Source organism: Nannospalax galili, unplaced genomic scaffold (genome assembly GCF_000622305.1).
Source record: "Nannospalax galili isolate Female #2095 unplaced genomic scaffold, S.galili_v1.0 scaffold272, whole genome shotgun sequence".
NCBI lineage: Eukaryota > Metazoa > Chordata > Mammalia > Rodentia > Spalacidae > Nannospalax > Nannospalax galili.
The window spans coordinates 628387-654334 of NW_008331836.1; the positions used below are offsets into that span (position 1 = coordinate 628387).

Here is a 25948-nt window from a genome sequence, read left to right on the forward strand (position 1 = left end):
GAGGATCTCTAGAGTGCTCTGACCAGCCAGTCTAGTGGAATTGGCAAGCTCTAGGTTCAGTGAGAGATTCTGCCTCAAAAACTAAGGTGGAAAGCAATTAAAGAAGACACCTGACTTTGACGTCTGTCCTCCACATGTTCATATGTATATACACACATGTACACATATCCAACACATACATACATGCACACAAATACAGATTTGTTACCCTTGGTCCTCCTTGGCTAATTTGCTGTACCTCTAGGATCATCCGCTGGAATCAATATTGTAATGGGCATGTGATGTAGGTGATCTACTCTTATATAGTCAGAATGCTGATCTAGTGGGCAGAGAGGCTCTTAATAGAAACAAAGACAGTTGTTTCTACAACTCTGAACTTTGTAGTACCACATCTCTAGCAGGCAGGGAAGGTAAGCCTTTGCTAATTTCTTCCCAATGAAACTCACACAGGTGAGGAATTATGTGTGGATAGGGAAGTCAATTTTAACATCCCTAAGTATGCAGTGTGGCTCAGCTACTCACAGGTAGGAAACCTCTTAGCAAGGATCTCCTCTGCCCTAAGAAAAGGAGGTGCCTGAGCTATTTAGGGAAGAGGTGAGTAGGTAGAACCACTTGTATTTGTATTGCTTGATGAGACGTGCTGATAGTTTTTTGACTTGGTGAGATACATTTTGTTAATAACGGAACAGATTTAAGAATGTCTCATAAACTCATGTTTGGATCTCTATTTCCAGCCAGTCTGACCACCTAGTGTTCCTGTAAAAGGGACAATCTGAATAGAGTAGGGAGGGGTGGTGGAATGGACGTGAAGGGGCCCCAGAGGAGCAGACTTCCCTCCAAGTGCTTGGCATTTTCAGAACGTTTTGCTCTTATTTTTGTACTGACTTGTAGGAAATGAACCGTGATATGAAAACACTCCATTTCTTGTGTTGTAGCCTAGAATTTCATGGGAGAAGCCCCAGCTGTGTGGTAGTTATGGGGTGGGAAACACAAGTCTGGAAAGAACAGGGGAAGTGCTACAAGAGGCCTTTAGAACTAAGCTGAGGGAAACATCTATGATGAGGTGTTCAGTAATTAATGATCTCTGCAAAATTCCAATAGTCCCCAAGCCCCACACAAGGCAGTTTGCTGACCTCGGGGACAACACTACCACAAATATGGCCTGTAAAACTGCTACAGCTATACAAACAGCCCTGCCCAGAAAAAAGCACTGGGGCCTGGGTTCTAAAATTATTGTGTATGAAATCGTGATGAATAGGAAGAAATAACCCACTTCTGTGTCTGTGCCTCAGAATGCGGGTGTTCCACAGACACCCTGGAGGTGGTCAGACTGTAAGTTAGACTTACACAGACCCTGGAGGTGGTCAGACTGTAAGTCTGACTCTGCTGTGAGAAAGTGATTGTTAATAAGATAGCATGGGAGCTGAGGAAGACCCCCCCCTTCCCCCAGGCTTGTGTTTGTAGATGGTCTCATGAGAGGAGGAAGGACTGAGTGACTGTGTTTTGTAAAGTCCTGTGGTACCTTGGTAACCTTCTTCATTTCTGTCAACACTCCCCACCCCAATCCCACTTTTTGCCTTATCCCATTATCTATGTTTTTAGTAGAAAATGAGACCATGTAGACAGAATTCCTTGTAGAAGCTGACTTAAAATGGATCCTGTTTTAGTTTGCTTTCTGTTGCTTTGACAAAACACAGACCAAAATCAACTTGGGGAGGAAAAGGTTTATTTCATCTTGTACTTCCAAGGGAAGTCAGGCAGGCACTCAAGGCAGGAACCTGGAGGCAGGAAGTGAAGCATGGATCATGGAGCTGCTTGTTGACTTGCTCCCCCTTGCTTGCTCAGTTACCTTTCTGATCCTACCCCGGCTCACCACCTACAGTGGGCTGAACCTTCCTGTATCAATTATCAGTTAAGAAAATGCCTCACAGACATAGCTACAGGCCAATCTGGAGGAGGAAATTCCTCAACTGAGGTTCCTTCTTCCCAGGTGTCTCTAGTTTATGTCAAGTTGTCAAAAACTGATTTGCACAGACTCATATGGAAAAGATAGCCAATGTAGTTGATTGCGAGGAAGACACATTACCTAGTGACAGCAGGGGGCGCTGTGTGTGGTGGGGGTAGGGGATGGAGGGCAGAGGTTTTACCATGAATCAAAAATTGCTTTAAAGCATTTATTTTCAAAAATATTTATTTAGTGCCCGCCCCCGCCGGCCCCATCCATGTGAGTGCAGGTACCCTTGGAGGCTGGAAGAGGGCATCAGATCCTCTATTCCCAGAGCTGGGAACTGAACTCAGGTCCTCTGCAAGAGCAGTATACCCTCTTAACTACTGAACCGTCTCTTTAGTTCTCCCAAAGACTTTCTTTGTGACAAGGAATATTGAATACAGCAAGTTTGAGTTTACTTTTCCTTTATTTGTTTTCTTTGTAGATTTGTGGTTTTTCTTCATTATAAATATATATATATAATATACTAGTATATGATATTAATACATATGTAAGCCATACATATTCCCCAAATTCCTGATATTAGCAGAAGAAAAACGGAATTAAAAAATGCTTATTACAACCAACATGGCATTATTAGTATTTTCTGTCTGTTTCTTTTGAAACAAGAGCTCCCTGTAACCCTGCTGGCCTGGAACTTGCTATGTAGACCAGGCTGGCCTCCATCTCACAAAGATCCACCTGCCTCTGCCTCTTGAGTACTGGGATCAAAGACATGCCACCATGTCTGACTGGCATGGCATTATTTTAAAAATTCGTGATTAGGTATGTTACTGGATTGGAAATCAAGGAGCAGAGAACCTGTCTTGGCCCTGAGCCCTGTGATTTGGGGATTGGTCATTTTACTGCTGAATGTTGAGAGTGAATATCTTGGCCTAAATGGATGGTCATTTTCTTCCAGAATGCAGAACACACATTCTGGATTGTTTTCCCTGGTAGCCATGGCCACTGCATGGCTGGTTCAGTGCTGTTTTCCTCTATAACTCATGTGACCATCTTGAGGAAGATATCCACATTTGTGGTGAGGAAGAAGGCCATGCCAGCAGCGAAGGGCCTGGTCTCCTGCTGGCATCATGCTCTGTTTACCAGAACTCACAGTCATGTTCTAAGGCTGAAGTGAACCAGCCCAAGGCGACAGAGTTGCTGGTAAACCAAAATGCTGCCTGAGTCATGGTGACGAAGAAGGGTTAGAAAGGGGCTGACCACAAAGCAAGATAATGCAATCCTTTGGACACACAGAAGACAAAAATATTTCAGAAGGATTTCAATCCAAAGTCAGTAATCCTGGAGGGGCTGTTTAAAGCTCCCAGGGGCATTTAAAATAACCTGTACTGAAAGCCTCATCATTTTCGATCAATAGGCCATAGTTTTTACTCCTCATCCACAGTTTAAGAAAAGATATCATGACTGATAACACTAGGGAGAACTCACAAATGAGGACTTTGAACCCCAAATCCCCATAATCAGCAGCCTTTGAGAACAGTACAGCAATTTAATGAGAAGCAAACTGAGGAGCAGAGTTGGTTTACGGTTCTGGGAGCACTCCCAACAGTCACTGGCATTTGAACCCCACTGCCCCTTGGCCCCACTGCTCCCCAAGATCCCTTCTTTGACTCCCTGTTAGCCGAACAAGTGAGTGAGCAGTCAGTCCTCTTTTCCAGGTTTTATCATAGATTTTGTGAAGTTTCTGGGCTCTAAAACGTGTCCTAGCATCAGAAAGGAAAATCCCACATTTTCTGCCTCTCTGTCTCCGATTCCCTCTGTCTCTCTGTCTGTTTCTGTTTCCATCTCTTTCTCTCTTCCCACAGTGTGGAAGCACTGTGGCCCACAGGACAAAATAGCAGTAAACCCACGAAAATGTTTTCTGTCTCCTCTAGGTTGACCTTTGGTGATGGTAGACATATCATAGACCCTGTAAGAATGTAGCATTAGGCCCCAGGGAAGGGAACTAGGCCCAGGAGTACCCTCATGGGAAACACCAAATGAATGCTGGTCTTGGCTGCTTCAAGCTTCACAAAAAGGCAGAACTATACAAACCTTTTGTCAGTTTGGGAGCACTTGACATATGTGCAGTCTCTTGTCTTGGACTTTGTGACTCCAGGACAGCCTGTGAGGCAAATCCTGCTTCAGTGTGGAGCCCAGTTCTATTTTATAAGACAGATAGACAAGCGAATCAGATGAACATGAATCCAGAGAAATGGGAAGCCTGGGTTCTTGTTGTGGCTCCTATGTTTCCTGTCCTTGTGCCATTAGTCTCAATGTTGTGCCTCTGTCTGTCCTGTTACTTTAAAGGGAAGGCGGTGAAGATGGGGGAAGACAAAAATAGTTGCGAGATTCTTCTTGTCAGTCTCGTAGTCAAATCTGTTCTCAAAGCACTGATCATTGTGCAGGTAAATTATAGTCAGAGATGTGTCCCTGGTGTTCACCTTCAAGCGAGGTTTTTTTGAAGGACTATTTTAAATGCATTTCACCTTCACATTTATTTCTGCCACCTAATTTGGGTTTTTCATGTCCTCTGCCAGTATTTCTACATGGCCTGGCTCTAATGTCCTTTCAAAAGCCTTTCAGCAGCAGTCCTGGGCGGTGACATGAGGCCACAGGCCTGCACACTGCTCTCAACAATGAGTCCCTTGCCTCTCTCTGTGCCATCACTGCTCTAGGTTATTTTCATCCACCATTTAGCTATGTCCTTCCTGAATACTTTCATATAACTCGAGTCTCTTCAGCTTTTCAAATGTGCACCCCGGGACATTTCATAGTAAGCTTGCTCTGTGACTGTATCTTATAGAAGCTCCAGTGTTACGTTATGTGACAACCGTGTGAGATGCCAGGATTCACTCACATCCACTGTCCACTGGCTTCCAGTACTCAGCGGCCAGCCCTACCACACCTAGCCTGGGCTCACCTTCCATGCTGAACCATGAAGGTAAACTTGGTACTTCCAGTACAGACCAAAGGCTAGGGCAGAGGCTTTTTACGTGCAGGCTTGTGTTAAACTCACATCCCATCATACACCTGAAATCTTCCAACTGAAGTGCTGTTCATATTTATTAATAAAGCTGAAAACAGCCAGTATTAATCTATTTTTGTTCCTATTAACAATTGTAATAACAACTAGGTTTAACATAGACCATGGCTCTGCTAGGGTCATTAAACTTATTGCTTCATGTCATTATTTTACAGATATTTGAGAGGTTTTTTCACAGATCAGAAAATGAGGGAGGGTTAAGAAATTCCTAATGTGGAACTCTGTGTACTTCCAAAGCCTATAATATGTGAAAGCTAAAACATGTATGCTTCTGGTGGGGTGGGGCAGGACCCTCACACAGGGGTGAGAGGGAGAGCAAGGGCATGATTAGGGACAGTGGGGCTGAACTGTGGGCTGACTATTTTTCAGTCTCATAGTTCTCATTTGGACAACACAGCAGCAGGTTTGATGAAGCCAAACATAGCTCAGCTTTTCTACCTGTCTGTGTCAGGGAATGAACGAAAGAAATGAAATACATTAGTGATCCATGCCAGTCCATCCAGCTAGCATATGTGTTAGTCAGCTTTCTATTCCTGTGACAAAATGAGCTGACCATCTTATAAGGAAGAAAGGCTGATTTTGGCTCATGGTTTTAGAGATTTCAGCCTTTGGTCACTTGACCCTTTTGCTTTGGGCCTTTTGACCCTTTTGCTATGGCACAGAATATCATAGATTAAGAATGTGGCAAAGGAGATCTGCTCATCTCCTGGCTGTTGTGAAAGAGCAGGAGGGAGTGAAAAAGAGATGGAGGGAGGGGTGAGAGAGAGAAAGAGGGAGGGAGAAAGTGAGAGAGCAGAGGCTGGGGTCCCAGTATCCTCTTCAAGGGCACAGCCTAATGTCTCACCATCCTTCCACCATATCCCGCTTCCTATACCTGCATCATCACCTGCATCCGCACCTGTGTTCCACTGTATCTGCCACCTTCCTGTATCACCACAAGCCTTTGGCATATGGGCCTTTGAGGGACATTTAAATCCCCAAACCGTAACAACACATATGAGGCACTTCACATGAACCAGCACTAGCCCAGAAGTTGGGCCAAGGCAAATTGTTGAGTGGTCTGTGGGAACAACTGCCAACTGCAGATGTGGAAGTGCTGACTTTGCACTACACATGAGAGAAGAGTTTAATACACTGTGCTACAGTGTATGAGGCTGGTTCCATAAGATTATAATGACTGAAAAGTTCCTGTGACCTGCTGACACTGGAACCCTGTAGCTCAAGTGTTCTCACAAGTTTGTGTCATGCTTCTAAAAACAAAGCTACTGTGCTGTCAGTTGTATAAAAGACAACAAACACAATTATGTGCAGCAAACACAATTATGTGCAGTCTACATCATTGACAGTGATAGTAAACAACTATGTTTCTGGCTTGTGTATTTATCACAAAATATTTTCTAATTATTTTAGAGTCTACTTTTTATTTATTTATTTTTAAAATACTTAATTTTTTTTATATGTATGAGTGTTTTGCCTGTGTGTATGTAAGTGCACCTGTGTCCTGTAGTGCCCATGGAAGCCAGAAGAGGGTGTCAGATTCCTAGAAACTGGAGTCAGGGATGATTATTAGCCACCATGTAGGTCCTGGGATTCGAACCTGAGTCTTCTGTAAGAGCAGCCAGTACTCTTACCCCTGAGCCAACTCTCCAGACCCCTAGAGTCTACTTTTTAAAATGTATAATTAAAGCTTACCATAAAACAGTAAGCCATGTGAGGTTGGCAGCAACCTCATGCATCTTGTGTTTCATGTGTGTCTTGATTGCATCAAAACACCATGTGAAATAACTGACCAAGACTATCTGGACTGGAGTATATGCACTCTATGATGCTTGCCCAATGCCAGAATCACCTACAGAGGCAATTTTTAGAAAATACACCTTGTTGAGTGAAAGATCCATTTGAACTAGGTTGAAATCACTGTAATCACCATACTCCACACAAGCAACCAATTAAGTAGTTGGATGAAGACCATCAGCCCTAGAAGGTGTTCTTCAATGCCCTCTACCAGACACTCCAGAGTTCCTTGCTCTGTTTGCTATTCTCTTTGCCCACTTGGCCTATATTGATAAGTATATGGAGAAGGGTCTTTCCAGGTGCCAACACAGAGACATCATGAAGGGTATACTTGAGTTTACATTTGTAATGGTCAGCAGCTCTAGTGAATTGTGGCATCTTTTAGTTAAAATTACTCATAGAGAAAACCATGAGCAATGAGTTCTAGAGGTGTTTCTAGCACCCAAAGCCTCAGTCTCAAGAGAAAACTTTGTATGACCTTGTTCCTGTGAGGGACTTGGGTCAAGAGGCTCAAGTTTGGAGGTTTTAGAGCTGTGGAGATGGGGCTATGGACTTCCTGGACCAGAAGTTCAGGGAGGTATCTGGAACAGTGTTAGCCAATAACACCAACTACCATGTGGCCCAATGGAACAGCATTTTCTAGAATGATCTTCAGAAACAGGGAACCTGAGTAACTGACTGTTACTATGCGCTAATGTAAAATAGTCTCATACCACACAGGGTCAAAGGATCTTAATACATAATTGGTGGGAAAGTTGCCCTGCGTGAAAACGTGTGCTTCCCCGTGCATTTCCTGGGAGGTATCAAACATTGCCTCCCCTGACAGCTCCTCTTAAAACCAATGAACACTACCACATAAAATACAGAAATTATGTTTTAAAGGAGTCTATGAATTGGTCAGAAAGTGGAAGCTAAATGAAAATGAGACTCTAGGACAGAGGTTGGCTTTTGCCAGAAAGACAGACCTTGATGGTCTTCAGCTGTGGCTTTAATTCATTTTTAGGGCAGAGAAAGGGACAGAAAATTACTACAGTAAGGCTTTAGGGGACAATCCTGCATCAGTGCCCCAGCAAATACTACTGGGAGTCTAAAGGAGAAATCTTTATTTAGTGCAGAGTAAAGTGGAAATAATCTTCAGTATAGGCCCAAAAGAATTTCTGTTGATTGAGTTTAAAGGAATATAAATACACACACACACACACACGCACACGCACACGCATGTGCGCACATGCACAGAGGGGGTGAGGATGGGGAGAATGGAAACACATAAAATATTAACAAAGAAATAAAGTATTATTTGTAAGAATCTGCAAACTCTTTAAATATTGAAAGTACAAAATAAATGTATTTAAAATGGGGAAAGTAGAATGAGGAATGTGAAAATGAGAAGAGACTGTCCAACCTAGGGCCCAGCATATGTGAAAATAAGTAAATATGTAGTAGAAATTAACAGCCAATCAGTCATTGAGAATGGGAGAATTTAATGGGAAATTAATGGGAGATTTAATGGAAGAAAATTTTAATCAACCAAAATGGGGAGCTAAATAAATTATTCTCTGTGTAGCAAGACACTAAGAAAGGTTAAGCAACAAAGAGGAGGCAGAGCAAGAACCAGTTTCATGAAGGAAGAGTAGAGAAAGTTCAAGGTTGAAGCAGTACTTCAAGAAATAATGACTAAGAATTTTCCAGAATAGTGACAAAAGTCATCAGATTCACAAATCTTAGTAGGTCCTGAGCAAAATAAACCAAAAGTCTACATCTACACATATAATCAAATTGTAGACAAAAAGCTAGTGGAGAAGGGGAACTTCAAAAAAATATTGTTCAATTACATTTATTTACTGAAGTGTGTGTGTGTGTGTGTGTGTGTGTGTGTACATGTGCCACACACAATATGTGTAGGGAGGTCAGAGAACAAGTTGGAGTCAGTTCTCTCTTATGTGGGTTCTGGGGATTGAACTCAGGAGGTCAGGCTTGGCATCCAGTGACTTTACTTGCTGAGCCATCTCACTGACCAGAAATTGTTTATTATTTTTTCTAATAGTAACCAGTTGGTTTCCCTTTATTAAGAAACTCTCACTAAAGAGATGATGGGGATGAAGAGTTCTAATGAAACAGCGTTTGTTTCTTGAAGATTGCTGTATACAGAAGATTAGATTTTTTCCAAGTAACTAGACCCATTTCTTGGGCACACATCTTGTTTTGGGGCATTTGCCATGTAGACAGACTCTGGGTCCTTGGATTTTATGTGAGGAGATCAATTAAAGCAGTTTGCTGTCTGTTTTCTTCCCAGAGCTGTTCCAGCCCCTCCTTTTTTTTCCCTGGCTCTCAAGGAACTACAAAAGAGCCAGCATGGAAATGCTCAGCTTTTCAAGTATAGAGATGAGTGTTTTTCACTGAAATGAATGCCTGCTCCTTTGGGGAGTTTTCTGAGGTCAAAATCCCTTAGAATAAAACTTACAAAGTCATTGGTTTCCTGCCTCATTACACATAAATAATTTATGAATTGGTATTGTAATTTTTCTTCCAGCTGAATCAAGGCTCTCCGATTTTGCAAATGGTTCCACGAAGAAGCCAATGGCACACACATTCCCAAGACTTTCATTGCAATCGATACGTTTGCTGTTGCTGTCAGCCACTGCAGTTTCCCCGATTAACCTGTAAAAAGTGTTCTCCTTCATGAATGCTGCTCAGAAATAAACTGATATTGTAAAAGAAGACAAGGGCAGGTTCCAGAGCCGCGAATTCTCGACAATCTTAACTGATGATGTCTGAAAGAGTGAGAAAGGGTGAACAATTGGATTTACTCCAACCAGATTGACCCAGAAAGGAGAAGAACAGAAAAATTTGCTTTACCTAAGCAGACATGACATGAAGTCACATCAGAGAGGAACTCATGGTCTGCAGTGTTGCAGCTGCATTGAAAATATATATTGTAAGGTCTGAAAGATGTTTAAATGCCAGTAATAAAAAGTCTTGGCTTATTCTGTTCCTCTAGTACCACTTTTCTTCTACTCACTGGCAGCAACTTTCACATCCTTCTTTGAGAAATTATCTTCAGATTTGGGGTGAGACATCCATGCTGTGATTGACTCATGATTGACTCAAAGTTCAGGTAGGCATCATAGCATCTGATGCTTAAAATCCACCTGACTCAGAAAGATGCTGGCGTGCTAGGGCAATGCACACTTTTTTTTTTCAGTGCCAGGGACCGAACTCAAGGCCTTGTTAGGAAAGGCACTCTACCACTGAGTTACATACCTGCCTCCTTATCTTTCTTTTCATGTTCATTCTTTCTAAGGCACATAAAAGGGTTAGTTCATTATATAAAAGTCTTCAGGGCGTGTTCTGATCTAAGTTATAGATAATTATGTTTGCCATCTTATAGGAATTACTTATAAAATGAACATAATCTGGACTAATGACTTTTAATTAACTTTGGCAAACTCACTGAACCATGTGATCTTATGACTTGGGAACCTCAATTTGTTACACCACCCCCAAAAATAATGAATGAACGTGGATATACTTGAGAATTAACATATCAAAGTGCTGAAAGGTATTCTCATTGGCAACATGAAGATTGAGAAAGGATGTATGTATGAGATATTCTAAAACTAGGGAAGATAAGGGTGGGCCCAAGCTTGCACTTCCCCAATTGAAGCTGGAGAAATGATTTTGAATAAAATTATGGGTGAGGCCTGACTCAAAGAATTCTTTCCAGATCATAGTTCCAGGGCACAGTTCCAAGAGATACTTGGGGGAACAGGTGTCCTCTGAGTTTGAGCCCACTCTTAAAAGCTAAGATAAAAGTCAGGCTGTTTTATTCAGGTCATTGTAATGTGACATGGTAGTGCCACACCATCTTCTAAGGTATTGTGTACTCTGATTTTGTTCTAGTCACCTATACTTGGCTAATTTTAGATTCAACAAATATTTCTTGAATGAATAAGTGACTGATCTGTATCACCCCCCCAAATAAGTTTTGTCTTAGGGTCTCAGTATAATAAAGTAGATTGTTAGTTTAAAATCTTAACTGGGGTGGGATATGGGAAGGGTTGGAGGGAAAGAGTAGATTTCACCAAAACACAACTTGTACATGCATGAAATTCTCAAATAAATATAAAAAGAATAAAAAAAGAAGAAAAAACTCTTGATTTGGTCATACTGTTTGTGGTTGACTGAGCTGCTGTCACAATATGCTTATTTTCCATCTATGTAAGACACATGCTGATATTACCCTCCTTGTCCTTCGGAAGGCTTACTTGGACACATGATTCATTTCACTTCAGCCAGTGAGACATGAACAGGATGACGTACTCCTTCCAGGTGAAGACACTTAACAGCCACCTTTACACATCGTCAGTTTCCCCAACTATGTGAAGTACCAATGATGGCTGCCCTGTCACCTACGGGCCTGGATGAAGGGTGCCACAGACCCACAGTCAGTCTGCAGCAGGTACTTGGCACTAACAAGAAATAAACCTGTAATTGTATGCTCTTATGGGTGGTTCCTTGTAGGCATAATCTTGTTTACTCTGGTTTTTCCAGATCAATACAGCATTGCAAAAAAGTCTAAAGATATTATACAAACCCACCCCCACCCCAATTCTTTGTTAGGTAACAATATAGTAGAGGGGCTCCTAGTTCCTACATTTTCTCTCAACCTGGCTTTTTATTTTTAAATGGCTTAACCAGTCTTTAAGTTGTAAGAAATACCCGTGAAGCCACGCCTTTGATGATAATGACCATGAATAAGCTTAAGTAATAAAATTATTACGTATTGCAGGTGTCTTTCTACCTTTAACACTTACAGAAGTAAGTCAATTTTTACTGAAGCGAGTTTCTTTTCATCTGGCTTTCTCTACAATGTTTATGCCTGAGGTTTATTGCCAGCAGTAAAGACTGTCCAAAGTATGTTGTGGGAATAGCCAAATTCCCAGTGCTTTAAAATGTATTCCAGAGTCGGTTAAAAGCTGATTGATTATACAGCAAATATATCAAAACTTGTATTTATGAAATATCCCTTTTTTTTCAGTTCTATCTTTCATAAACATGAACATCACATTGGGGAGTTGTGGAGCAAATATCTCAGACAGCTTGGGAGAAAAATTACTGCAGGTTTTCCATGACAAGAAAAAGGTTCTTTAAGCTGTGCAATATTTAATAAAAGGTCTGTGTCAACTGATGTGTCACATGAACAAATATTTTTAATTTGAGCAGTTTAGTGTGGCTCACCTGTTCAGCTTTTCGTAATCAATTCACTGAAACACCAATTTCATCTTTTGATATAGGACAGATAGTGCGAACGAGTGGGCAGATGGGCTTTTTCATCTGACTAATTTATAACTGCCAACAATGTTCCTGTTTAATTTGTTCAAGATTCGGGCAGAAAGTTCTAACTTAAGAGAAAATGAACTATTAGACATGGCCTATGCTGAGGATGCTACAGATGTTTAATGTTTTCAATTTGCATATTTTGTCAATGATTATTTGTTTGTTAATATTCCTTCTCCATTTTGTTTGGTGTAGTCTATCATGGATTATGAAATCAAATTCCTATTTACTCTATTCTAATGATTTAGGACACTTTATACTAGCTACTATTCCCATTTAGACAGAGCATGTCTAACTGATTTGAAAAGCCATGTCTTTGTGAGCAGTACCCCCTTGTTTTTGATGACACCAGCACTAACTCTGCACTGTGATGGAGCTCTTTCGTGGCAGCAAGTTTTACTAAGTGCTTTGCAACAGAGAAGAACTCGATAAATACATTTGTGGATTGATTTTAACTATAAAATACATCAATTTGAGTTTTAGCTGAAGTCTAGGAATTCTGAAAGAAATCTTAAAGTCTGAAGGAGAAAATAAACATATTGACAATCTTATAAAATAGACCCAAATCTAGTAGCAGTCCTTGTTTGAGTCTGGAGGTCACCAAAGCTTTTATTTGTGTTTATTAGGATAGAGGATAGTTTAACCCAGAGTTAGCAAAGGTCTTGTTTTTTTCAGCAAATTAAATAAAATCAGTCTCAAGATTGATTTTAGAGCACTCATACTGAGTATAAAGTGTGCAAAACTTTTCTCCATTCAAACCTGTGGCATGTTTTTATATCCTTGTTGGGATCTATATGATTCTCTGACCATGTCTTGAGGCAGTGACGGAGACTTGTGTCTCCCAGGAAGTTATATCTGTGGTTTATCTTCTTTCTCTCGGTAGCACATAAGCCCATGCAACAAAAGCCTGTTCCTTCTATTTTTACTATTTTTCCACATGACTGAAAGAAGAGCTTCCCAGTAGGTAAAAAATAGTCCACTGCCTATTGGTAGGAGCTAAGAAATCCACATAAAGAGCAGCAGTTTGTCCCGGTTTCCAGCAGTGCTCACCATTGAGTTAGGTTTGAGCATCCTTCAAACCCACAGACTAAGCAGCATATCCTGGAGATAAGTCATGCCTTTATATGGGTGTCTTCTGAGAGCCCCCACTTGGGTCCAATCAAGTACAAACCTCATGAATGGTGTCAGGCCCCATCCCTGCAACCACATGCTGCTTATGTTGCCCGGAGAACAGCAGGGAATGGAGACTGAATAAGTTGGTTTTCAAATTTCTTGATTTTTCCTCAGCTATGAAAGCACACTGCATTTGCTGCTGTTATTACCAAGGGTGAAAGTGAAACTGGGGTGTGCTCAGTGGGGGCTTGCAGCAAACAGATAAAGCAGGTTCAGGCAAGATTGCGAAGTTCATGTTCTGATGTGGACTGAGTGGTGGCCATTTGTTTGCTGGGGTGAATGAGGGATAATTTATTCAGCTGCAGCAGAGGCCGAAAACCAACCTAGTTTTGACCCATTCATCTTTCAGAAACAAATATGGAGAATCTAGTTTACTGTTATTGGGAAGGTTTTATTTTTTCTTGTTTAGGCTAAGCAAAGATGCAGGAAGGGGGATTAGATAGAAAGTAGGAAGTACCAGTTCCAACCCTCTAAAGAGAGTGGCCAAACCTCTAGAAAATAAAGCAGTTTCTTAAATACAGCCCGACATCCTTTTGAAATGCAAAGTAGCAAAGCTAGCAGGATGCAGGCTCCTTTGAGGTGCAATGAAAGGCCATGGCAATTTGAAATGAACAACTGTTTCCCAATCCTTACAACCAGGCTTCCTAAATCTCATCCGAATGGCTCCAAAGAGGCATGGAAGAACATTTTTATGACTAGCATTTTACTCTGAAAATGGTATTAACCATCAGAGAGAAAATGAGTCCAGAATGCTATTGCCTCGTCCATTTTGTTTCAAAGCAATAATAAAAAAAAAAAAATGCCTTTTTTTGGTTGTTGTTTCAGTGCTGGGGATTGAAGTGTGCATATCCTAGGCAAGCATTCTACCACCAAAGTAACTTCCCAGTCCCCAAATACACATCTCCATGGCATTTTGCAAGTACTTCAGCTTGTATGTGATATTATTAATAACCTATCTGCTGACAAACCAATGGATTACAGAAGTTACAGTTCTTTTTGGAAGAATCATATTCAAAATAGAATTTGGTTCTTTTAATATTTAGTCTAGATGAAGATGGAATTAGATAAGGAGGTCCAGTGGACGAGAGGTGATGACGTGGTTATATTCATCCTTGCACTCTGAAGGAAGATGCAACTGTCTGCTGAGGTCGCATTGGTCAATTGCTGAGGCAGTGTGTGGGAAAGGCAGGTACCTACTACCTGAACTGGAGCTAGTCAAGCTATTTGTTTGGCCAAACTAAGAGAAACCCAACTTGCCCAGCCATAGTTTCTCCTCTTGTCCTCCATTTAATACCTTGAGTCCTTGGTCTACCTTGTTTCTTCCTCTAGGTCTGCCTTTCTAGAAAGTTCCTGTTCTAGATTTACATCTTAGGCTCTCTTATTTCATTCAAAGTGCCCCAGACTTGGGTGATTAATAGGAATACTATTCAGGAGACCCATTCCTTTTGAAAAAATGAATTTTAAAGGTGATATTATAGATAGTACCACCTAGATTTAAGGCGAGAGGGGGGATGTAGAATACCATAATGTCATGGGAGTGCTGGATGGATACATATGTCCCCTCCAGTGACAGCTATGTTCTTTCCTTGACTCACAAAGCATGCAGGGTACCATTCTTTGCAGCATTTTTGTTTGGTTTGGTTTTCTGGGACAGGGACATAGTTTTCTGAGACAGGTACATAGCCCTAGGCTGGTCTTGAACTCTCTTGGTAGCCCCCGGTTGGTTTTGAACTGGGATTACAGACTTGTACAACATTCCAGGTTTAAGGTTATAGGTCCCGTGAAGGAATGCCACTGTTACAAAACAGCATTGTGAAAAACTACACTGGACAACTATCTGGTTATTTTGGTTAATGTAAATAGTCGACATAACCTTCTTGTCCCCAGCCCAATATAAACCATTTTCAAATTAAAAAAGTGTCCAAATACTCCCTCCTGAATGCTCTAAAAACCAATCAACAACAATATAACAGCCCAATAAATTAAAATAGGAACAACAAAAATACACAGAGAGAAAACAGTTTATATCATAAACTATTTCTTAACTCCCTAAATTCTCTAAGTGCCAGTTAATCAAAAAATGACCTCCTCATGCATGGCAACTGATGTTGGTTTGTTCTTATTATTAGCGAGGTAATCATTTGCTCAGCACAAGAAGAAAAGGCCAATATAGTCTATCGGGATGGGCTAGTTTTTTTAGGCAAACAATAATAGTCTGAACAGAATAGAATTTAAATCAGCCACCAAATGAGGTAGTTTTCCACAAAGATTAGGCTGAAATCTTGCCCCAGGGAAGAATACCAAAAACAAACAAACAAACAAACAAACAAACAAACCAATTGTTAGCCTTAAATACCAAGCAGAGAGGAAACTAGGAAACAAGTCGACCCTGTGTAGTGGTCAACTCACTCCAGATAAGGTGGAAAGGGAAAGGGAAGGAGGGAGTGTCTCAGGAATGTTCCAGAACAACTGTACAAAAGACAAATGGGATAAACAAAAGAATGAGAGAGGTGCTTACACTATGCTGCATAGTCCTCCACACAGTCCTCTGGGAAGCAAGAGGAAAACAAATTCAAAGGAAAAAGAGAAAGAAATTATTCTATACATAATAGCACGGCACAGGCAGAAAGGTTAGCTTAGTTAGTTGACTGGTATTTCACCTCCGCCCATCCCAAATTCCCAGAGTGACCTGGAGAAATCCTTGTGCCCAGGACAAGATTGGATACTTACTGGAGACGTTTTGGTTTAAATCATCGTAACTTGATGAGTTAACTTTCAAGTCTGTTTTTTAAAAAAAGATTTGCTTTTATAAACCCAGTTCTGCTAAGGGCCATAATCTAGAGTACAGGTTTGCTCTAATGAAAGAACTGCCATAAGTAATAGACAGTCCCTGCCTAAGTGTGTTCAGGAGCCATCGAGCACACTGAGCTCTAATTTCTGAGCTGTACTACTAATTGCCTTTTAGGGAAGAGAACATGGAACACCTCTACGTGCTCAGACCTGAAAACTCCAGCTACTTTGTGCTGAATTATTTTTGCACCCCATGAGTCCAGTGAATTGGAGCTTTCTTTACAAAATCATAGCCTTACATCGAAGTGTTTAAGAGAATACACAGAGGATAAATTTAGGAAAAGGAGAAGAGAACCAATCTCTTTTGGAGTACAATGACCTCTGGCCCACTTAACTGGAAACCTTTAGCAGCCATGGGGACAGGAGGCTGCTAGGGTGAAACATGGAGGCAAAACTGATCTGTCAGTGGGATCAGGTGATGGTGTTGGCAATCTCAACAAAATGTGGCTATTGGCAGTAAGAACTGTGATATTTTCACAGGAGCCAGCTTTCTGTCATCAGCTGAACTTATGCAAACACATTCATTCATTATGGATAACAAAGCATTACTTAAGAGTAACATGTTTTGAAGCTGTTGGCTACATTGACTGTGTTTTAGGCCCAAATGGAAGTGTTTTCTGTGATATAGAATTTACAAGTTCTTTATGAAGGAATTAAGTTTTTTTAAAAAGCATTTTTTTCTCATTCTCTTATGTAAGTTTTAGCCATGACTTAGAAAACCTTATTTCTAAAATTACTAGTTCACATAAAAACAGTTTTACAATAACTGACATGAGTGTTTACCAACAGATCCCAAAGTCAGTACCATAGGAATTAATTTAAATAGTATCAAGAAGCTGCATTCCAAGAGTCTCAAAATTAAGTTCTTTTCATTTTGGCAAATGGGGTGGGGTGAGTGGGTATTTATTTCTTTTGACGCTAGTCTTTGAAGCATTTTCTCTGCTGAAACAGAGGAACCTTTTCCAATTATCCCCCTTTTCTGGGACACATGCTTCTTATAAATATTCAGGAAACATCTTTGCAGGACAAAATTAAAACAGGAGTAGGTAACACAAGCCTTGTTTATAAACAGTTGGGGCAGACTGTAATTGAGAATAGACTCATCTGGAGAGCTCATCAGCCATCCCTTGAACAGGACCATGAACAGCTGACTACGGAACCACTCCACCTTCCAGGGTTTGAAAAGCAGCAGGCACTCAAAAGGAAAGGCCTTGGGGAAGCCAGGGGCTGCTAAAGGAGCCTCTGATACTAGCTTAGAGCCAAGCTCTGGTTTCAAGAATAAGCTTGGTAAAGCTCCTCTTGATGTGGCAATAACTCTCACTCTTAGATGCTAAGGAAAGTCACTTGAGGTAGGCTTATGACTGGCCGTGAGTTACAAATTGCCAATTGTTAAAACTGAAAAGAGATTAAGAATTTCATTCAATAAAATATTAATAAGACTACAATTCCTACCTACATAGTCAGAAGTCAATGCTTGTGCTGATGGAGAATGTTTGATAATAAACCTGGTTCATGGGTTGAATATTTATGCTCTGGGTCTGGCCCTGAGTTTCTACTTGTGAACAGGTAATTAACCATTGTCATTTGTTGTTAGAAAAAAATTGGATTAAAAATATTTTTAGGGGGCATAAAATGGAAGATCTTTAATCAGTTTACTGTCTGCCAAAACTTTCAAGATTCCTTCTTTTGGGGAATTGTGAAGTTTTCCCAATGAGGTTCTTCTTCAGAAGGTTCAAATTCCAGTTTCATATCTCTCAGTCTTTAAACATCATGTGAAATCCTCCCAGTGTTGGAGTTTTAAGTTGTGTTTTACTGCATAAATACTGCCTGGAGTAGCCTTTTTTTTTTTTTTTTTCTTGTTTTACTTCATTTATCCTGTGGATGCTTCTCTGTTTCAAAGGGAAATATTAATTGCCATAGGTATCGACACAGTGTCTAGATTTAATGCAATTTAACCAAGTACATTGTACCCCACTTCTAAAAAAATTTTTTGTTCTATTGTGGTAAGAAATCTTAGCTTGAGGTATACTCTCCTAAGAGATTCTGAAGTATGTAATATAGTACTGTCATCTATAGGCACAGCGTTGCACATGAGATGTTGAAAATTTATTCATCTGACACTGTATCTAGGTTCTAAAATTGAAGTTTGCAAAAATCTTGAAGGGCCTAACCTCCTCCAACGACTGAATTAGAGTCAACTAAAATGGAATCAAACCTATACTTGCCATGTGTGTATCTGGCTAGAGGGATATACAAAGCAATTTGTAAAGTAGAACCCAAACAATGCAATCTAAAGAAAACCATCATTCTTTGAGAGAACAGATCAGTTGTTGTCTGGCAGAGTGTAATTGGTTGTTTAAAAGAAAAATAGTGACTAATTTTAAGCCGTTTCTGAAACTTGGATAGAAAATAGGAATAAGCAAGGGAAACAGGTGGAAGCAATTAAACACGTATCTTTTCTAAAACCTGCATCAAAGGGGGCATTGTATTTGCTAATAAAGGGTAATAAATTTATAACATAATTCAGCAGTTAGCGAGTATGGTTACTTCTTTACTTTGATACTTAATGGACAGACTTTTATGCTGCTAAATACATTTGACTTTTTTAATAGAGAGAAATGCTAAGATGTACTTACATGGAGGCCAAAATGCAACTAATTTAATCTTATGAGTTCTACACTGTAGAGGGATATTAACTAAAATCATAAAGCCATTCACAACAGTGACTAATAAAGTATTCCATAACCAGGAACCCTTGAGATTTGAGTTCATATGACATAATCAGATGTGGTTCAAATGCTTTACGACCTTAAGGTTTTTATCTGTTAATTTTACATCAAGATAATTGACAAAGCAACATTCATAGCAGTAACAATTATAGGTATATAAATGGTTTATAGTACTAGGAATTCAGGACGTTGGACTGAATATGACCGGACAACATTTCTTTGAAACTATGAGTTTTTAATTTTTATGTCAAATTTGGTTTTTAAAACATTCAAAAATTGTGTTTATTCTGTTTACGGTTGCATTTGCCATGTAGATTGCTCTGACATAAAAGTCATTCAGTCTCTGACACACATTTAGATGGTCCTCAGACCCCAACTTTTAAAAGACATTTAGAGAAGGAAAAAGACAATTAGTTTGAGGCTTTCTAGAAGGGACTTTCCAAACGGAAAATTTTGCACATGAGAACTTGTAAGAAAGTCATAAGATATCATAATCACATAAACAATCATTTTAAGAACAGAAGTGAAATGAGGAAGAAATGTGCGATTGTAATTATATCCCTGGAAAAACTTTCAAAGCAATATTTCAGAAATATGAAGTTGAAATTTCAGTCGCTGCACCAATAGATTAATAGTTATAAGATTTCTTAAATAATCGAATTCACGGTCTAAAAGAAAGATTCTATTACTTTCCACTATCCTAATTAAAAGTGGGAGCAGATATAAGAATAAGATGACTTTTATAACCAACTGCTTTAGAATCCCAGAGTCTGTTCTACAGAACAAATGACCCAGGTCTCAGAGAACAGCTCTCTGATCCTCATGACCATCAATCCGAGTACTCACCAGCCGGTCCAAGCTTGTGCCTGCAGCGGTTGTGGGTCTTTCCTCGGGATTGTAGGGCCTAAACCGTGTGTTAAAGTTTTCGGGAGCTGAGCGAGCAGATCTGAGGGCTGGAGCTGGTTTGGGCTGGCCACATCCCTGAAAGACCTGGAGGGACCAATACAAGTGACACAATGAAATTGCTGTAAACTCATGGCCCAGAAGTGTGCAACACAGTGTTTTCCCCATTTCTCATGAAATTTTTCCAATAACTCTAATTTTCAGCTGTAAGCATAGGGAACCACTAATAGAAAAAGAGTTGCCGAATATGGGGTGACCATCCACAGGCCTAAGCTCAGCATTTTACGAGAGATAGAGACAGTCCTCATTATCTACAGTCTCTGTATTTCCGGTTTGTCTTCTTAGAAAAAATTTATTAGTAAATCCTAAAATCAGTCTTGCTAGTGCTTTCGTTGCCATGGACAAAGTGGCAAAAAATCTGAGCAGCCCCATGTACCTGCTCCCAGGTAAAGACTGAACAAAGCCGTGTAGCATTCTTGTCTGTGATAGCATCCTAGAATCACCAGCCCTTCTGGCGGTCTACTCAGCATCATGGTACTCACTGCTGTGTGTTTTGTCTGAAATTTCACAGTCTAAATGCCCTCTTGGTATAGACAAAGCTTAAGGAATATCTAATGTGCCAGGGCAGAGGAAGAAAGTGACGTGTTTCATAGAGGGAATATGTGTTTTATAGACACTTCACTCGACTTTAAGTTTAGTCTCATGAATTCAATTCATCGAGAACACAGATCTTAAATAAGGTATCTTAAACCCAAAAGATTAGAAGAAGGTTCAGTTTTTGGGGCAGTCATACTCTAAGCAGTAGCATCTAACCCCGTGTTTCCTGTAATAATATGGTTCACTGTGTCAATTCAGGGTCTTCAGGCTATACAGAATAAAACCACAACAAAGAACAAGAAACAACTATTAAAAATGGGAGTTAAAATAGCCACTTCATAAGATGGTTTCAGGATTAAACGAATTGTGTCCCAGACACTTTGGTACACTTGAATTTGGCAACAGTGAGACCCATGTTATCTGTTATCTAACATAAATGTATGTCATATGTAGCACATAAGACCAAATGACTCGAGGGGCTCCTTCTTGAATAATGAAAACCTCTGCTGGAAGGATTCTTTGAAAACATTCTCTTGAGCAACTGTGTGGAAACAGGACAAGCAAATGGGTGAAAGCTGCATAATGACATTTTCTTCTAGTTTTGTTGTTGACAGCTGTTGGTGTCACAATTAGGGATGCCATGGGAAATCAAACATTTAATCATAATGAATTTAGGGACTGAGCTGCCAATCTTTTTCCACAGTGAGCCCACTCAGGGCGATATGAAAGCATTTCTTCACCGTTTCTACAAGTTTTTATCTCTGTGCCCATTACCAAGAGAGCAAATCTTTTGTGGACTTACAGGAAACATTTTCAGACATCTTCAAGTTTAGCTTTGTGTTTCTAACTTTTGTATATGAGGGATGATTTTCTTTCAAATACTTCATTACAAAAGGAAAACTTTCCCCAACTATTTATGTGAATTAATTCTTAACTTGCATATGCATGTTTACCATAGATTTGTTCAGTGTTTTTGTCTGACTCCATGTTGTTTAACTTTAAGCATTTTTCATCCTGCCTATTATGGGATTCCACTGGAGGACGCAGAGAGCCCTTGGGTGCCATTCCCAATGACAAATTTCTTCTGGAGACACTATTCATTTTGCTTTACCACTACAGCTAATTTCTCTTCTCTTGCATTCCAAAGTTCGCCTTCAACTCAGCATTTTGCAGAGCAGGAGTACTTTGTCTTGACGTGCTTTGAGACTGGTCTTAGCACACTATTGATTATTCTTCTCTCCACGAATTCTGAAGTTGATGGTGTAACCAGTGTGATAAAGATAGTGGGCCTTTTCTTCCCCAGTGCCTAAATCACTTTCCTGCAGCAAGGTCACCGCTGATGGAGGGCCTTAGCATTTCCACAGCTCCAGGGATCTGTTGAGTGGGCTATTTTGGATTGCTTTGAAAATGACAGCTGACTTTTTAAAAGCATAAAGACAGGCAGGAACTACAGTCATGGTCTTGCTGAGATTTCAAGAAGGGAGGCACTGAAAGAGTTAACAGGCACTCTTTGCCACCCTTTGAGAAGAGTTTGACTCAAGGGTTAAAGCTAAAACAAAGGAATTTGGGATTCTCTGAAGGAATGTTAACATTCTAGGGAGAGATTTCATCATAACAAAACAAGTTGCCACTTGATGTTTGCTGGTGGAGTTTGTTTTGGAGGGTGTTAATTATAACAGACCATAGGTTAGTTAATTTAGCCTAGTAGATTTCCCTTATTTATGTGTGGTTTAGATTTTGAGGGTGACTTCAAAGTAGAGATTGCTGAATCCAAACCATGGACCATGTTCACTCCTAATTATTCTGGAAATAACACATAATCCCATATGTGGAAACTTCCTAAAAACTTGTCACAAGGACGTCATATTTTGAAGATCCCTAACCAGAGATACCATCATGCTCTTCTCCCATGCCATGGGAGAAGCCCTTTCATGAAAACTCTAAGCCTGGGGTCAAGTGCTGTGCTACAGACTTCTGTAAAACCTAATGAAAACAGGTGCCAGACATACTGGAGCAGCAGTTTGTCTGTTTCTGCTTTAAGATGGTGAAGGGCTTCTGTATCAGACCCATACAGAGAATAAACAATCATAAAAACCCACATCATATAACTGAGAAAACATATAAAGGGAAAACAAACAGTTTCACATTTAATATATTTACTGTGGTCTGAGTATCTGTGTCCTCCTCAGATTCCTGAATACAGACCTGTATTAGCTCCTTTTCTGTTGCTATGATAAAACACTATGACCAAGGCAACTTATAGAAAGAAGAGCTTATTGAATTTACATTTCCAGAGGTATTAGAGTTCATCATGGTGGGGAGGTGGCTGGAGAAGAAAGCTGAGTGCACACATCTTCAAGCAGACACATGAAGCAAGCACAACAGACTGGAAGTGGCATGGCTTTGAACTCTCAAAGCCTGCCCCCAGTGATGTCCTTCCCCCAGGTTGGCCACACCTCCGAAAAGTTCTATGACCCTCCCCAAACAGCATCATAAACTGGGGACCAAGTGTCCAAATATTTGGAGGCTATGGGAAATGTTCATTCAAACCATCACAAGACTTCATCTCCACAGTGATGGGATTAGGAGATAGGGCCTTTGGGAGATAAATAGGATCTGCCCTCATGAATAGGATTAGCACCCTTATCAAAAGAGGCACTGTTGTTTGTTAGTCACCTAGTTCATAGCATTTTGTCCTATATTTGTTCAGTCCAAACACACTAAGATAATATGTAATCTCTTAGCTAGAAAAAACATTTTAAAAATAGGAGGTTTATGGGGTGGATGACAAAAGGAATTCTTGGACAGAAATTTGGACTATTTCAGTTTGGACTATTTCCTATCATAGCTACATAGTTATACAGAAATCTATGGCACAGGGGGATCAGGCCTAGGTTAATACAAGGGGTCTTGGTAGCCTGGGTACTTCAAGATATTACATTGTGAATAAGAAAAGAAATAAAAGAGAATTTATAGTATGATAGAAAAGGCAGTGAGAGCAGATCACGGTCAGGGCCAGAGATGATGGCATAACTTTGAGATGAAAGCTGTTTTTTAAAGGCCCTAAGCTGCATTTTTCAAGGGCAAGTATATAGATAAGTGGCAGACAGACATAGCTGAGAACAGCCTGTGCCATGTGAACAGAGGGGCCCCCATGAACCTCAGCTTCCTCCTGTGTCCAATAGGAATAATAGTACCATTTACCAATTGTACACTGGTAATCAAATGCAGGTTATAAGGTAGGAAAACACAACCCACTGTCCAGAAAATAAATGTTTGATAATCATTATGTAACTATGTAAGTCTATATATAATCTGTACTTTCTATAAGTTTTAGTTCTAGGAAAAGAAATTTGAAGGAAACACCTTGTCTTTCTTTTTTGATAAAAATTGTTTTAATATTTTTATTGTTTTTTTTTTGCATTTCATATAACAGATCTTAATCAAATTTAGACCCACTCCCTCATCTGTAATTCCCTCATAGCCTCCTCCCTAACCCCACTGGATTTCATGTATTCTGTTATATATGTTAAGTCCTGTCTGGTCAAGTTTTTGTACCTAGCTATTCCTTGGTGCAAGTTCATCCACTGGAGTCTTCTAGTCAGCCTATCTAGAACCACTCCCTTAAAGAAGATCTACTCTCCCTTACCCAGCAGTAACCAGTTGCCAATAGTTCTTCGGCTAGGGTTGGGCCTGCTGCCTGTTTCCCCCATTTTATGCTGGGTTTTTGTCTGATTGAGTTGGCATGGGTCTTCTGCATGCTATCACCATTGTTGCAAGTCCATGAGCAAGTTCCCAGAGGCCTGAAAGCCTCTGTTTCCTTATGTTCACGCACCAACACTGGCTTTTACAGTTTTTCTGCCCTCTTTTTTTCAGTTTGTGTGTGTGTGTGTGTGTGTGTGTGTGTGTGTGTAAGTGTATGTTAGTATAATGCCCATGGAAGTCAGAAGAGAATAGGGCATTGGATTCCCTGGAGCTGGAGTTACAGGCAGTTATGAACCATCTGATATGGATGCTGGGAATCAAAGTCAGTTCCCCTGGAAGAACAAGCACTCTTACCTGCTATGCCATCTCTCCAGCCCCTAGTCTGGTGTTTCTTAAATGTTTCCCACAAAATATTACTTAAGAGAGCTCAAAGCTGTTGCATAAGCAGCAGAGTCCATGTGCTAAATGAGGAACATTCACAAGGGCTCCATGCCAACATGTGTTGTGATATGTTCATGATGTTATTTGTACAGTTTCCCAAAATTACTCAGCCATAGTTCCTCCAGGAGTTTCCCACAAGACTGCTGTTGTAGAACAAGCCTTGAGATGCATGACGAAGGTTGTGGGGACCCCCTGAGAGGAAAAGTGATTCAGATAGAACTGCATTCATTCAGAGGCTGGTGCTCCTCCAGCATTTGCTACCTTTGTTTTGAGAGAATACAATGGGAAACAAAAATCTTTTCTTTACAACAAGACAGAAGCCTCTAGAAGACGTAACTGCAGGCTAAACCACTTAAGGGGAACAAATTATTTGGCTAATACTCCTTTAAAAAGTATTATCAGTATTACCCCCATCTGCATCCCTCCAAAGGATGTGCAAAGGGATAAGTAGATAATTCCAGAAAGCCCCAAATGTACACAGGAATTACCATTCTTACCTAGCCTACTCAAAAGACCCGTGAATTTTGCAATCTCTGACTCAGGAATCCTCTCTTTTTAAGAGGATTGCTAAAATAATGCTTAGCATATTGGCATTCTGAGATGGAAGAAATAAAGAGATATTTTATAGTTTATGAGAGACATTTTATGAGGAAGAGTTGGAGGTGTGGTGAGTACAGGTTTCAGTGCAGTCTTTGGTTTATAAACAAAAGCATTTAGAACCTGAACACCAGAGCATCTAACCGTGTTTCTCTTAAAGCTAACATGTAGGACACTTTTTCAGAGGCATCTATAGCTTTGTAGGTCTGTCTTTATCTCTGCATTGTGTTTGCTAGCTTGATTCTATATTCATAAAAGTCATCATTGGCCACCTGAGAGGCAGTGGTTGCAGACTGAGCTGTCTCTGTTGCTGTGTTTTTAAAAAAGTTTCCATTTCCCTACTTTATTCTCAGTGGGTTTTTATTGTCAAGAGAGATGCCACAGTTAACATGTACATTTTGAAATTTGCAAGTGAAACTCTAATGTCTTATTTTAAATATGGATAGCTATGAATGCTATCTAGATATAATGAGACTTGATATTTTGAGAGTAAGTACTGTTTTATTTATTTATTTATTTGATTCTAATTTGTATTACATGTTAATGATTGAACTATTTGTTAGATGACTGCTTGGGGAATTTTAATCTGTTCCATTTACACACAAGGAAACAAGAGCTATCAGTTCCTTGAACAATCATTCAGTGTGGCCAGTATGTCACAAGAGATAGCTGTGGTGTAGTGAATAAGGGTCTCAGGCAATTTGAAGGGCTAGGACAAAATACTTTTGATGGTTTATCAATGACAGAAATTTACTTCTTTCAGTTCCAGGGGCTGGGAAGTACAGG

At 40.1% G+C, this 25948-nt stretch overlaps 1 protein-coding gene across 1 annotated transcript in view; it reads right to left on the reverse strand.

Moving 5' to 3' along the window:
- Window positions 1-25948, reverse strand: part of Gpc6 (glypican 6) — a 1180899-nt gene that overhangs the window by 76597 nt on the left and 1078354 nt on the right. Inside the window, exon 6 of the mRNA XM_008827006.3 lies at window positions 19766-19909. Coding sequence (XP_008825228.1) covers window positions 19766-19909 — 144 coding nt within the window. The remainder of the gene's footprint in view (window positions 1-19765; window positions 19910-25948) is intronic.